We start from the raw sequence: 12,556 nt of genomic DNA on the forward strand, positions 1-12,556 counted from the left end.
TATATATATATATATATGTTTAAATAATTCAAACTGCAAACTGTTTAACAGCAGACTGTCTGTTGTATTTTATGGCAGGTCTCTGGTTGCAGTAACGTCTCTGGGATGGGAACTCCTTCTTCCTCTCCACAGAATCGCAGCATGCATCGAAGGTCTGTGAGCTTCACAGCTGATCAAACAGGTTGGCATTCACACTCAAATACAAAAATACATGTACTGTTACACATCTAGGGCTATGCTATACGTCATGCATGAATAACTGTTTGCATTTGGCCTAATATATCAAGATTGGCTGTCTTGTCTTGTGATGTGTTTTTCTTTTCTTGGTTTATGTCTTCATGATAACATGTGGTGAAGTCTTTCAAAATGAATAATGGACTACATTTATATTTTTGGGTTCTTGAGCTTGTTTGTCTGATATCAGTAATGGCTGATAAAAGGGCTTCTGACAGTTTTAGTTGTCATAGTGTAATAATGTTGGAAGCTACACTAACAGACAGCATATGGCTCTGCATACAGCTGCCTCTATATCTAATGTAAGTTTAATTTACTCCTGATTATGTTTAAGAAATAAACTATTTCTTATTTAAAGGAAGTACTGTAGATGTTATGCAATCCAAAAGCAGAGTTTTCTGCTCTCATTAAACTCTTAACTTGTCTTTGTCTCTGTAGATTCTTCTCTCCTGGGGAGCTACAGACCAAAAACAGCCAGAGTAAGTCTAATTATAACATTTCAAACCAGCAAATACAAGCATGGGGTTAAGTGTTCAGATATTGTGTTGGTGGATTTGTAACCATGGCCCACTTTCACTGTATGTACACATTCAAAACCAGACTTACAAAATGATTTAAGCAGTGTTTAAAACACTTAGAGAAGTGTTCTAACTTGAAATGTACCATTTCTATTCAAACTAACAACTCTTTGCCCACTTTTACTGGAGGTTTTCTTAATATTGTGTAAAAGTAATGAAATATTGGTAACATTCAGTGTCTCTATAAAGCTAAACAACACAACTGGCTTCCAGGATTTGATGCACTTTTTCTGACATTTTTCAGCAAAGCTCAAATACAAAACATCCTGCCAACTAGAAAGTATATACACTTATTAAACCTGTCACTTAACTTGAACCCTGTCGCCCTCTGACTCCTTCCAGGTGCAGTCCTGTTCGCCGAGGCTCCAGTCGTCTCCAGAGACACAGTCCAGACTTGAAGGCCAGACCAAAAGCTCTGTGCGAAGTGCTGCCTTAGCTCAGTCCACCCTGACCGTGTCAAACTCCAGAAGTCCTCTGAATGTCAAACATTCCCTAAGGGAAAGGTAAAATCTCAAGATAATGCAACCAATAACTAGTGTTATGTTGTGACCAAATGGTAGGAAGGAAGGCGCAGTGGTAATTAGCATGCATGTGTATAACTTTGTGTTGTGGTTAAGTGTATCCTCAGATGTACATCAGTAAAACTCTCACAGAATCACCTCAGAGCCCCTAGTTTGTTTTTTCTGGCTACAAAACCAACCGATTCTCTTCATGCTCACGCCAAAGCAGGAAAAAAACATAATCCTATTTTTTTTTTGTGGTGTTTGTCCTGAATTTATCCTGATCCATCTGTGTAAATCATTGGTGTTTGCTCAAAAGATCTTAAAGCAAAACAGGCACCTGTATAAGTTTCCAATTACAGTATACAGCAAATATATGGCAACCCCATGAGATGTTAGTCATACACTGCCGCTGCTTTGTGTGTGTGTGCGTGCGTGAGCTCATGCACATCCCATCTTTAATTTGGATCGCACTCAACCTGCAGGATGAATTTCCCTCCACCTTTTAAATTACAGAAGCTGATGTCTTGTCATGTTTGTTCATTACTGAGAAAGGAGGCAGAGAGAAGGGAAAACAAAGAGGAAAATGGTATTGATTTGTGTTTCGGCTTGAGTCTGATGCATTTGACCCGTTGCACGCTTTAATACATTCAGAGAGACCTTGTCATCGATCATGGCAGCTGTGAGTTAAACACACCGACGGGACCGATGTTCCCTTTGGTTTGTTTGTTTGTTTGTTTCTGCTCTCCTTTCCCCTTCCCTTCTGCTCAGTCCATAAGTAAACATTAAAATCAATAGACAATCTTAAACTGCAAAGTAAATTGTAGGAAATGAATGATACTTTTCTCTCAATTGAAAACGCGACAGGAGTTGCAGGGTGGGGGATTAGAGTGGGCCTTTGTAGATTCTCTCCGACAGGGAGAGGGGCACGTCTTACCACCAATCTTTGATCTATAAAGAAAATGACAGATGCCAGTGGCGACGTTTGCTCCCTAAGCCCCGAAGTCTCAGTCTATTCATGTCTCTGGGTGATTTGTCCTTGATGACTTTTTGAAGCAGGTAGCGAGTTTATCTGATTACAGATGAAAAGCTTCCATTCCCACACTGCGAGCCGGGCCAGGACACCAGCCAGTCAGACACTCATCACCCCTCCACTCCCAACAAATAGACGTGGATGAGAGGCAATACTGGAATTTATTACTGTTCACTTCTGTCTGTCTGTCAGTGCCTCTGTTTCAATACTGCCTGTGGCCACTAACTTGCAGACACATTTATATTGTATTGATGAAGCACATTTCTGCTTCCAGTTCAAATTTGGTTGGTTCTGTCAATTGTGAAATGACTTTGATTTTTTTTTTGTACAAAAGGGTTGAATGTAGAGGAACCGAAAATAAACGTTTAGATGGAGGAAACTCTGTCCTTCTGTCGGTGAACGTAGTACACATAAAGTGTGTGTCACTGTACCGGTAGTTTCAACTCTCTCATCTTATGTTACAGCACAGACTAGTGGACAAATGCCTTTCAGTCAGGACCGCTGACTGTCAAAGGCTCTGGGGGACGTGTGATGGACATTTTTTGCTGTTTTTGGACAGACCAAAATTGTGACCAAAATTGTGCCCAACAAAATGTCTACTACAGCCTCAATTGACCAGATTTTCTTTGCCTTGTTTGAATAGTTCTGAATAAATAAAATTATCCACAAGGCAATTTTTAAAACATAAGTATATGTTTTGCTTTCCCCTCCTATTGTCTTGCAACCCCTCAGACTTATTATTTGATCTCTTTTGGGGGTCCCGACCCCCCACTGCATTAACTACTGCATTAATCAATAATGAAAATATTTTTTTTGGTTGCAGCCCTAATATGATTATATTATTTCCTACCAATACAAAGGGTTACATCAGCCCAACTTGATGCAGGTATATCTGACTCAAACACTTTACTCTTTCTGGGTTTTTAATGTGCCATTTCTCGGTGTTTGTCGTCCTCAGGCTGCAGACCAGTCCATCGTACTGGGAGGAGATCCACAGCCGAGTCCAGAGGATTCTGCGGACACACAAAACCAACTTGGACCACCAATTGACCTTTGACCTTTAACTTGCCACTCTTTCCACAAGGTGACCAAACAACTGAGGTTACAATACAAAGACACTTCACTTTAATAATGTATATTCTCAAAGTTGACTTTAACCTGCCTTATATCTGTAAGAGTGGATGCACACACACTAACAGTTTATTAACCCAGTGAGTCGGACCCTCACACACACACGTATCTTCATTTATCTCCCTTTGATGTTCATTTAAATTTCAAACCATCCCAAGCACCTGCTGAGCGGCGTTTGTCGTCATTACTCTTTGAAAAGGCAGGATATTTGCAGGGGTTACTGGGAAGCTGTGCATAGCAGCACTGCCTCCCTCCCACCCATCAGCTGGCCTGTTCTTTTATTTATTTTTGGGTGAAACCAAGCGGAGATGTCATCAAATTTTTCTAAAGCTGTGTGTGAAATTGGCTCGGGTATAAAGAAGTAGCATTTTGTGTGTCTATGTGAAGGAGACATGGTGGATGTAAGCTGCAGCTGTTAAGGGCTCATCTCTCACAACACAAAAGAGAGACAAGAAGGTAGCCAAGAGCCACCGTTGGGAGCCAGCAGCTACAAGAGATTTAAGAGAGGAGGAACAAAAGTAATCCTGAATGAAAGAGCAGGAGACACAAAGAAGTGTAGCCTTAACATAAATTAAGACGGTTGTGCAGATCCATAGTGTTATACTGGAACGTCTTCAACATTGAAAGGTTACCTGCTCTCTGTAATTTAAATTTCATTCAACCACAGGAGCTGAGTTAAATCTTTTATCAGTGCTAATAAAATGAAATGCAGCTGTGTTCAGCACTCTCTCCACAGCTATACTTACAGATTCATTTCATTCTCAAAGATACTAAACTGTATTTTATTTTACACGAGGGAATAGGTAATACAGTGAATGATCCCATATTGTAGTTTTCGTTCAATGCAGTGGATACACTAACTAATGCAGCCAGGATCTAATTAATGGTTAAACTAAATCTCTTTGACTCATGTTGACCATCTCTACTCAGAGCCAGTGGAGAAATGTCTCACAGCCAGACAGATCGTGCTTCTTACTTAAAAGGATGACAAGTTACAGTGTAATGTTATGTTTGTTTTCTCTCATAAATTCAAAACTACTCTTCACAGCTCTACCCTACTCGTATCTTTCTGACAGTAAAATATGTCTGGAGATACATTTATTTAATTTTAAATGTTCTGAAAACGTAAGTTAAACTTCCACAAGCTCAGTTTGCTTTTTCAGGTTAAGGTAGCACAATGTTAATTTGAAAATTCTTATACAAACCCATTTAAAAATCTATTCCATTTTAAATATGGCAGTATTATATTGCAAACTATGTTTAAATTGAGTTTGCCTTTAAATGTTAATATTAGCAGCAGTGATCAAACATTGTTACAACTTGATAGTCTTGTTTTATTCTGGTTCTCCCTCAGTTTTGTGCTTTTTTTTTTTTTTAAATGTAGTTAGTGTATTGTAAACTCAGCATTTGATTGGCTGTATGCAACAGACAGTAAAAACAACAGTAGTATCATTTTGAAGAACCTTCACAAACATCAGTGCCAGTCAAAGTGTTTTAATGTTCATTTGATGAATGTATTTAAAGAATGACTATGATTACATTGCAGCAAAACATTTGGAAAATACACGTCCATTTGATTAAAAATCAATGTTTGTTTCAGTTGTAAATATAAGCATGTACAAACATCTTCTGGTAACTCTACAAAGTAATGACTACTTTTAATATCTTGTATCATCTTTTTTTATACAGTCAGCTTCTTCATGTGTATACACGTAAAGCAATAAAGTTTTACGTAGTCATGTTTAAAGAAGTGGAGATAATATCAGTTATCTGTGTAAAGCCTTTCAGAGTCACGTCGAGTCTTCAGATTTACTTCTTATGGAATTTATTTTTCTTCTTGTTGTTCCTCTTTCCGGCTCCTTGTGCTGCTTTCTCCGTCACAATGTGCTGGAACTTCTTTTTATTGTTGCTGGTAAAAGAAGAGAGAGGTACATTTTATAACTGCAATTATTTTCCAAAGTTGATGCACATAGATGCATGCAGATGTCTCTTCAAATGTGGTTGTTTAAAATATTCTATTTCAGTAGTGCTGTACATTGTTTCCTGCAGCACATAACAAATACAATTAGCTGCCTTAACAGAGGAAAACCTCTCTAGAGGAGCCTTGCAAAAGTGCCAGACACCATTATATACACGTTTATTCTATCATCTCTCTAAAATGAAGCACACCAGTAATGAAATATATCTAGACACTATTTACACCCCCTGATAATATCTTGCACCAACCTTGAATAAATAACTACAGCATGTTTTCTTTTTGTTACTTTTCTTATATAACAACATTATGCAGGGTTGGCAAAGCCCAACCTGTCCATTTCATAGTTGAACCACTAGTGTCACCAGATCTGACGGGTCACTGCTTTCAGTAACTAATAAAAGATATTCCAAGAATCTACCAGATGGACTGTGATGATTTTTTTTTTTTGGTTTATTACCAAAGTGTTCCTGTGGACCAGACTTCACATCAATGTACCTGCATAAAAATGAAAACATAAACTCTACTCCTGCGAATATAAAACAGCCGCTGTTGTTCAGCTGTCTGTGGGAGTGGACACTGAAACCATGCCAGAGATGTGACCTAATAAAGCTGCATCCAGTGACTGTAACTTACTGCCTGAACTCAGCATCAGCCAGCAGCTCCTCCACCATGGTTCTCTTCCTGCTCTTTTTGGGAATACGGGAATGATAGAAGTCGACAGCGCTGTCCACCACTGTACCAACCTGTGACACAGACACACATAGGGAGATACAGTTAAACACAGTCACAGTGTGATGTCAATAATGTATAAGCATTGTTAGAGTATTGCATATTGAGAGCTTGATACAGCAAAATTCAGTTACTTATACAAACTACAACACCTTGTGGGGAACTGTTTGATTCTCATGACTGCATTTCTTAAGAAAACATAAAGGTGGTGGCAGGTGAGTCATGTTTTTACTGACCTGGAAATATTTGGGAAAGCCATCTCTGTCATTCTTTTTGTAGAACCTCTTGGGATCCATGGAGCCTCTCATCTTCAGGACTTGAAGGTCTCCTTTCAGCTCCTGGGAGATCTCGGGGGCTTTCATATTAAACCAAGCATCTCCTGTAGATTTCTCCCTCTCAACCTGGGTAAAACATTGTTCTCAGTTATTTAAAAAGGCACCACAGAAGCACAGAATTGGCTGTCTTCGGGGCAGTACGTGCCACCATAACTGATTCCACAAATGATACATGATTCAAGTGATAAAACTTAGAGTAGTAGATAGTGCAGAGAATCTATAAACCAAAGCATTGCTTTGTGAAACTTACTCTGTGTTTCAACTTTAAGGCTTGTTTGGATTCACTGTATGGAGGCACTGCGTCCTTCTTTTCAAAGTCTGGTCCAATCACACTCCTTTTCATCACCTGAGGACAACAACAAAACAAAAACTGCAACACTGCAAAGCACCAAACTCTTATCAACACCCGACTACTCAGAGATAAAAGGCCAAAGTCAAAGAGAATTGGACAGAAACCATGAAAAACACCATCTCAGGTGTTATTGGATTTACTTGTCCTTGCATAACTATAAAGTTCATTATTCATTCTGCATCACAGATCACTTTCAAAAGGGAAAAATCAATCGCCTATTTACCTCATCTTGGATCTTCTTTTCCTTTAGTTTTTGCAGCGAACTGGAGACAGGTTTTGATTTGCTGCCATCAAAATTGATGTATAAACCCCCGAGCTCCTTCATTCTGATGCCAGGGTCAATACGGCTGGACATCTCTTTCCTGAAACAAATTGGCAAAGAGAAAATTCCTCAGGAAGAGCCGTCATGTCTCATTTCTCACCTCTGTGCGCAGTTCTAATAATATATAATAATTATAATGAGGTGGCTGTTCTGTCGGTTCTTAAAGTCTGGTTAAATAAAGCTTTTATGTAAACGAATGTGAAGAAAAGACCCAAACCGAGTATTGTCTGTGTAGCTAAAGCCTAATTTATCTTATGCCACAGAGCTTCATTGTCACTATTAGAGACATAAATGAGCCACATTGTTTCTCTGGCTGACACGTTCCTTCATTACAATGAACTGTAGTTTATTTTGAATCAATTACAAACACTAGGGCACCAAATGTGTATTAATCTGTATCTAAAAAAAAATAGTCCCCAACAAATGCACTGTTTAAGGTGCTGGGAGGTTGATTTTTGTTTTTTCTGACACAGCCAGGCTTTGTCTTTATGCTGAGTTCAGCTGTTGACTGTAGCTTCATGTATACAAGCATGACAGTGGCATCAGTGCTCTCATCTAAAAAAAGTGTATGTTTATTTCCCAAAACTATGACAATTAATATCAATAATAAATAATATAATAAATATTAATATACTGAAGATGTAAAAATAAACATTCTGTTAATGTGTGTGTGTGTGTGTGTGTGTTTCTGAGTGAATGAACCAATCTGAGGCTGCCACCTGTTGAATACTTACAACAGAGGATTTCTACTCGAGAAGAGGATGTTTGCAGCTTCGTCATCATCATCATCCCCTTCCTCATCCATGAACTCCTCATCTTGCTCCTCCTGCTGCTCCTTTGTGGCTTTCTCCTCCTCTTCCTCTTCCTCCTCCTCCGTTGGCTTCTCCTTGTAGTAGTGTTCGTCGGCCTCCTGTCCAGGCCGTGTGTCGATCATAAACAGTCCATCAACTGATGTCCCTGCTGCTGCAGACCTATCGGAAGGCTCTCCTCTTTCCAGTGAACCATGCCCCAAATCCTCCTCACCCTCCTCTTCAGAAACATCCCTCTCCTCCTCTTCGTCTTCATCCTCGCTGCTCTCCAGGAGGCCAATTATTTTCTTATTTTGGACAATGACGTCTTTGGGTTGCTGTTCAGGGACAGAATCCACCGTGATGTTGTGCTGCTGGCTGGATGTTACCTGAATGGACTCAACGTGGACCTCACTGGATTCAACCAGTGTGCTCACTTCCATTTTCTCCTCCTCGCTAGGCCGGGTTTCCACAGCAGCAGCCTCATCCACAGCCTCATCTCCCTGTGAAGGGGGGGCGTCCACATCAGCTGCTGCCGTAGCGTGGTCCTTCTCTTCAGCCTCCTCTGCGGTTTCAGAAGTCCTCTCACATATTGTTACTGTAACTGATTGGCAAGGCTTTAACGGCTCTGATGACTGGACTAGTTCCTGCATCATTTCCATCTCTGAGGCATCCCCGTCCTTATTTTCATCACACAGCTCCTCCTGCTGGTGTCTGACAGTCACTGCAGGTTTACTAACAGCTTCCTCAGTACAAACAGGGCTGTCTGATAGTGGAGGAGACACATGGGAGTCTTCTTCTGAAATGACAATTACTCCCTTTTCCACTCTTGCTGTATTAGGCTCATCTGATGTGAGATCAGTACTATTCACACCGTCCTTCTCTTTTTCTTCCAATGTTTGGCTCTCGTCTTCCTCCAGCAGCGTGCAGTCTGCGTCCTCAGCGATCACTGTAGTCTCTAACCTAGAACCATTCAATGACGTGTCCTCAGCTGGCTCCGCGACTTTTTCTAGAACAACACTAAGATCCTTGACTGAGTGCCGGGAGGCCGGAGCACCTCGGCTGCTGTTCCCCGAGCCGGTGCGGCTGCTGCAGGGAGTCCCTCTGCTGCGTGTGGAGCAGGGGCTGCCCATCGGGGAATGCACGTCGGTCAGGTCAGAGTCCGAGTCTAGGGCTTTGGCCTTTCCTTGTCTACGAGTCCTCATACTGTAAGTGGGCCCGGACTCAAACCCTTCAGAGTCACAAGACTGGGGCTCACTGACATCTACAGTGGCTGCTGTCTTCCCTCTTGCTGCCCGGCTCCTTCGAGCTGTTGGCCCAGGGGAGAGAGAGCTTTCCGAGGCTTCGTCTAAGTGGATGGGGATGGGACCTGTTTGCCTTCTGGATCTCGTAGATCTGCGGGTGGTGGACTTCAAAACTTCAGCTCCTGAGACGCTGGACATGTAGCTGTCAGCGTCTGAGAGCTCGGAGTCCTCAGTTTGTTGTTTGGCAGATGATCTGGTGCGAGTAATTTTCCTCTGACTTCTGGTGACTCTCTGGGATTCAGAGACCGCAGAGCTGCAGGACTCGGCCTCCAGCGCCCAGTCGACCTTGACGTTTCCCACCTCAACACGAGTCGGATCAGAGCTTTCAGGAGCCGCCTTCCTCCTCGTGCTCCGCCGGCTACTCCGGCCAGCTTTCGTCGCGGATACTGCAGAAGAGCACGACTCCACCTCAGATATCTCGTCATCTTCCTGACTTACTGCGCGGGGCTGTCTCCTCCTCCCCCCTGTTCGCGTCTTCGGTAGTTCGATGTCGGACACCAGAGAGCAGCAGGAATCTACGTCTGATATGTCCGCTTCGTGGGTTGAGCCCACGGGTGTGCATGGCTGCTCTGGACTGTGGAGTCTGGCCGCTCTGGTACATCTTTTCACTGAGGACGCAGGTGGAGACGCCTCACTTTTTTCAAGCTGGCTGCTGGTCTCCACCAGGGCATGCTGGGTAGGGCTCTCAGCTTGTTTAGCAGTGCTCCTGGTTCTTCGACTAGTAGGAGTGGCCTGTGCGACAGAAATAAGAGTTAATAATACAGTAAACTCCCATGAAAAGCCCAAAAGCACATTTCTTCAGGTCTTCCCCAGCCTCTGTGTGGCACAAATAATACATTTAAAAATAGGTCACAAATACACAGCTTTATTATTTTCAAACGTTACTCAAACAGGACTGAGTATTAAATGTCTTGGGGACTATTTTCAGCAGCGGATTGATACACATGTGTTGCTCTGAATGTGGGGTGGAAATAAAATACAGTTACTGTTTATGGTGGTGAAGGAAAATGTCACCCAGACTATAATGCATCAGACTCTGGCCACACACCGTTAGTAGGATCAATTCATTGTTTGTTGTTTTTTTCCCCACAGCATTTGTTGACAATAAAAAAGACACAATACTGCAACCCTAACACACCATCTGAGATTTGATCACTAACAGTAATGAGGATCTTAAACTCTCTCACAGCCTCAGTGCTGCCTAACTATTAACTGTTTGTTAAGCACTGTGTTTACGGGACCACATTATAAATATTTGACTGTTTCCCTGTCCTGCTCGTGTCACAACAGCGACACGTTTACAAACTGTGAGAGGACCACGTGAGGTTTGAGCAGCGCACACACACCGCTCAACAGACACGTGACGGTCTCCGTGCCCCTCGGGTCGCTGCTTTATGTGACCTCTGAACATTTACAGGGTTGAAGAACAACTCTCCTCCACACCTACCGGGACCTCGGAGGGCTGCTCGGGGTCGGGTTGACTCGGGGAGCACACGCGTACTCCTCTCCTGGTGGCCACCATCTTGCCTGCTGTGCTCCTCTCTGTCGCTTCCGGTGTGAAGGCTCGACTAATCGATAGACGGAAATAAGATGGAGGTCGAGCAGACGATCGCAGAGCTGTGGGTTTTTTTTTCCCTCTCAATTTATGTATTTATATTTATTATATTTATTTTAGTGGTGGAAGAAGTGTTGGGGTCCTGAGGAGAAGTAGTAAAAGCACACAGTAAAAATATATTTTTACAAGTACTGCACTGAAATTGTTACCAAAATAAAAGTATGAATTAATAGCAAAAAGTAAAAGTCCTCAATGTAAAAAGGTAAAGGCGGAAAATAAACACTAAAAGAAACCAGCTGCAGACAGTGGAGCACTAAGCAAGTATTTATAATGAAATAGTTCCAAACTCTGGTTAAAATTTAAATTGTTGTATTATGCGACTCAGATTTAAAGTATAACTACAACACATATGTAATAAAAAAAAAACATTTAACATTTATTTAGAGGAAAGTATTCAGATCCTTAACTTAAGAGTCCAGTGTGTAACATTTAGGAGGATCTATTGGCAGAAATAGAATATAACATTCAGAGGTTTGTTTTCATTCATTTATGTTCACCTATAGGAATTGTGGATTGCCACCCATGGAGTCTGCCTTATTTCTACAGTAGCCGAGAAAGGTCAAACCAAACACTGGTTGTATATAGGGCCTTCTGCGTTTTGCGTGGTTTCTCCTTCACACTCCACATCCAGTTCTCATTCCCAGATCATCAAATACAGACGCAATCTGCAACTTCACCGCTAGATGCCACCAAAGCCTACACACTGGACTTCCACTACTTCTATACTGTGTGTAGTTTAATCCACATCAATACATCATATTCTATTCTGCAGGTTATTTACCCGCTCTTGCTTTTCCAGTTTAACTCAGATAAAAAAAAGTGTACCTGGTTCAAAAGCTTGCACCTTAACTCAGCTCACCAAAGTTTATCCCATCTTTTTTCCCCCCAGTGACAGTCACACCAACATCTGTTTCATAATTTTAATAAAGCCAATTCATGATATACAGATATATGACAACATTAAATATGTTTACAGTACAACAGATAACTTGTCTTTGTGAGATTATCTGCTCAAACAGCCAAGATTCTGAAATTACAACCTTCTCCCTCAGAATTAACACATTTTCCCCTTGGCATGGAGCTTCCAGTGCTACAACAACAATGCATATAGAGTACCGAAGCCTGCTATGCATGTCAAAACATCTCAAAATGCTGTACTTTCAACCCTCAAACTAATCTCACGAGCATAAGGTGGGCAAACATTTCAATGAATTGTCAAACAGCGCATGGTTAGAAAAAAATGCATGATAAAATAAAGTTATGCAATACTCACATAAGTCATCTGCTTTACCAGTTAAAGTCTAATTCAAACAGCATCATAAAATAAACATCTCACATGTGGTTGAATTTGAATTAGTGCATCGTTATACTCAATTGAGGAATGCAAATGGTGTTATGTACAGCAGGAAAAATCTAATTGCATGATTACAATTTTTTCCCCCATTTACACTTTTAAAATGTTTGGAATCATTCTGTACCAAAAAAACAACAAAAAAAAAACCAATAATTGTCTACCTTTTTCTTTTGCTTTACATACTTAATTCAGACTGACATACTTAAAGCTCGATTCACACGGACACAGTGGAGGTGAAGCAGGAATGAGGATAGGAGCAAAGAGATGAGAGGCACTTCAAGTTAGAACAAGGGTTTAGGAACC

The 12,556-nt window shown here is 41.3% G+C and overlaps 3 protein-coding genes across 3 annotated transcripts in view; 1 reads left to right on the forward strand and 2 right to left on the reverse strand.

The window, feature by feature from the left end:
• Positions 1 to 5,369, forward strand: part of spata6 (spermatogenesis associated 6) — a 13,580-nt gene extending 8,211 nt beyond the window's left edge. The window contains 5 exon segments of the mRNA XM_035652902.1: positions 79 to 181; positions 673 to 713; positions 1,155 to 1,315; positions 3,304 to 3,377; positions 3,380 to 5,369. Of these exon segments, the coding sequence (XP_035508795.1) occupies positions 79 to 181; positions 673 to 713; positions 1,155 to 1,315; positions 3,304 to 3,377; positions 3,380 to 3,402 (402 nt within the window). The 3' untranslated portion in view covers positions 3,403 to 5,369.
• dnttip2 (deoxynucleotidyltransferase, terminal, interacting protein 2) lies at positions 4,955 to 10,857 on the reverse strand. The gene is made up of 7 exons (XM_035652900.1): positions 10,732 to 10,857; positions 7,927 to 10,016; positions 7,094 to 7,232; positions 6,769 to 6,864; positions 6,420 to 6,584; positions 6,088 to 6,197; positions 4,955 to 5,385 (listed from the first exon to the last, which is right to left on the reverse strand). Exons 1-7 carry the CDS (start codon positions 10,804 to 10,806, stop codon positions 5,286 to 5,288), a joined length of 2,775 nt encoding a protein of 924 aa, XP_035508793.1. The 5' UTR covers positions 10,807 to 10,857; the 3' UTR covers positions 4,955 to 5,285.
• Positions 10,858 to 11,807: 950 nt separating this feature from the next.
• The window catches only part of gclm (glutamate-cysteine ligase, modifier subunit), a gene marked incomplete in the record, with an annotated part of 7,101 nt that continues 6,352 nt past the window's right edge, over positions 11,808 to 12,556 (reverse strand). Inside the window, 1 exon segment of the mRNA XM_035652903.1 lies at positions 11,808 to 12,556.

The sequence above is a fragment of the Morone saxatilis genome, unplaced genomic scaffold (assembly GCF_004916995.1).
Source record: "Morone saxatilis isolate NCDOM2014 unplaced genomic scaffold, NCSU_SB_2.0 Contig12, whole genome shotgun sequence".
NCBI classification, from domain to species: Eukaryota; Metazoa; Chordata; class Actinopteri; family Moronidae; genus Morone; species Morone saxatilis.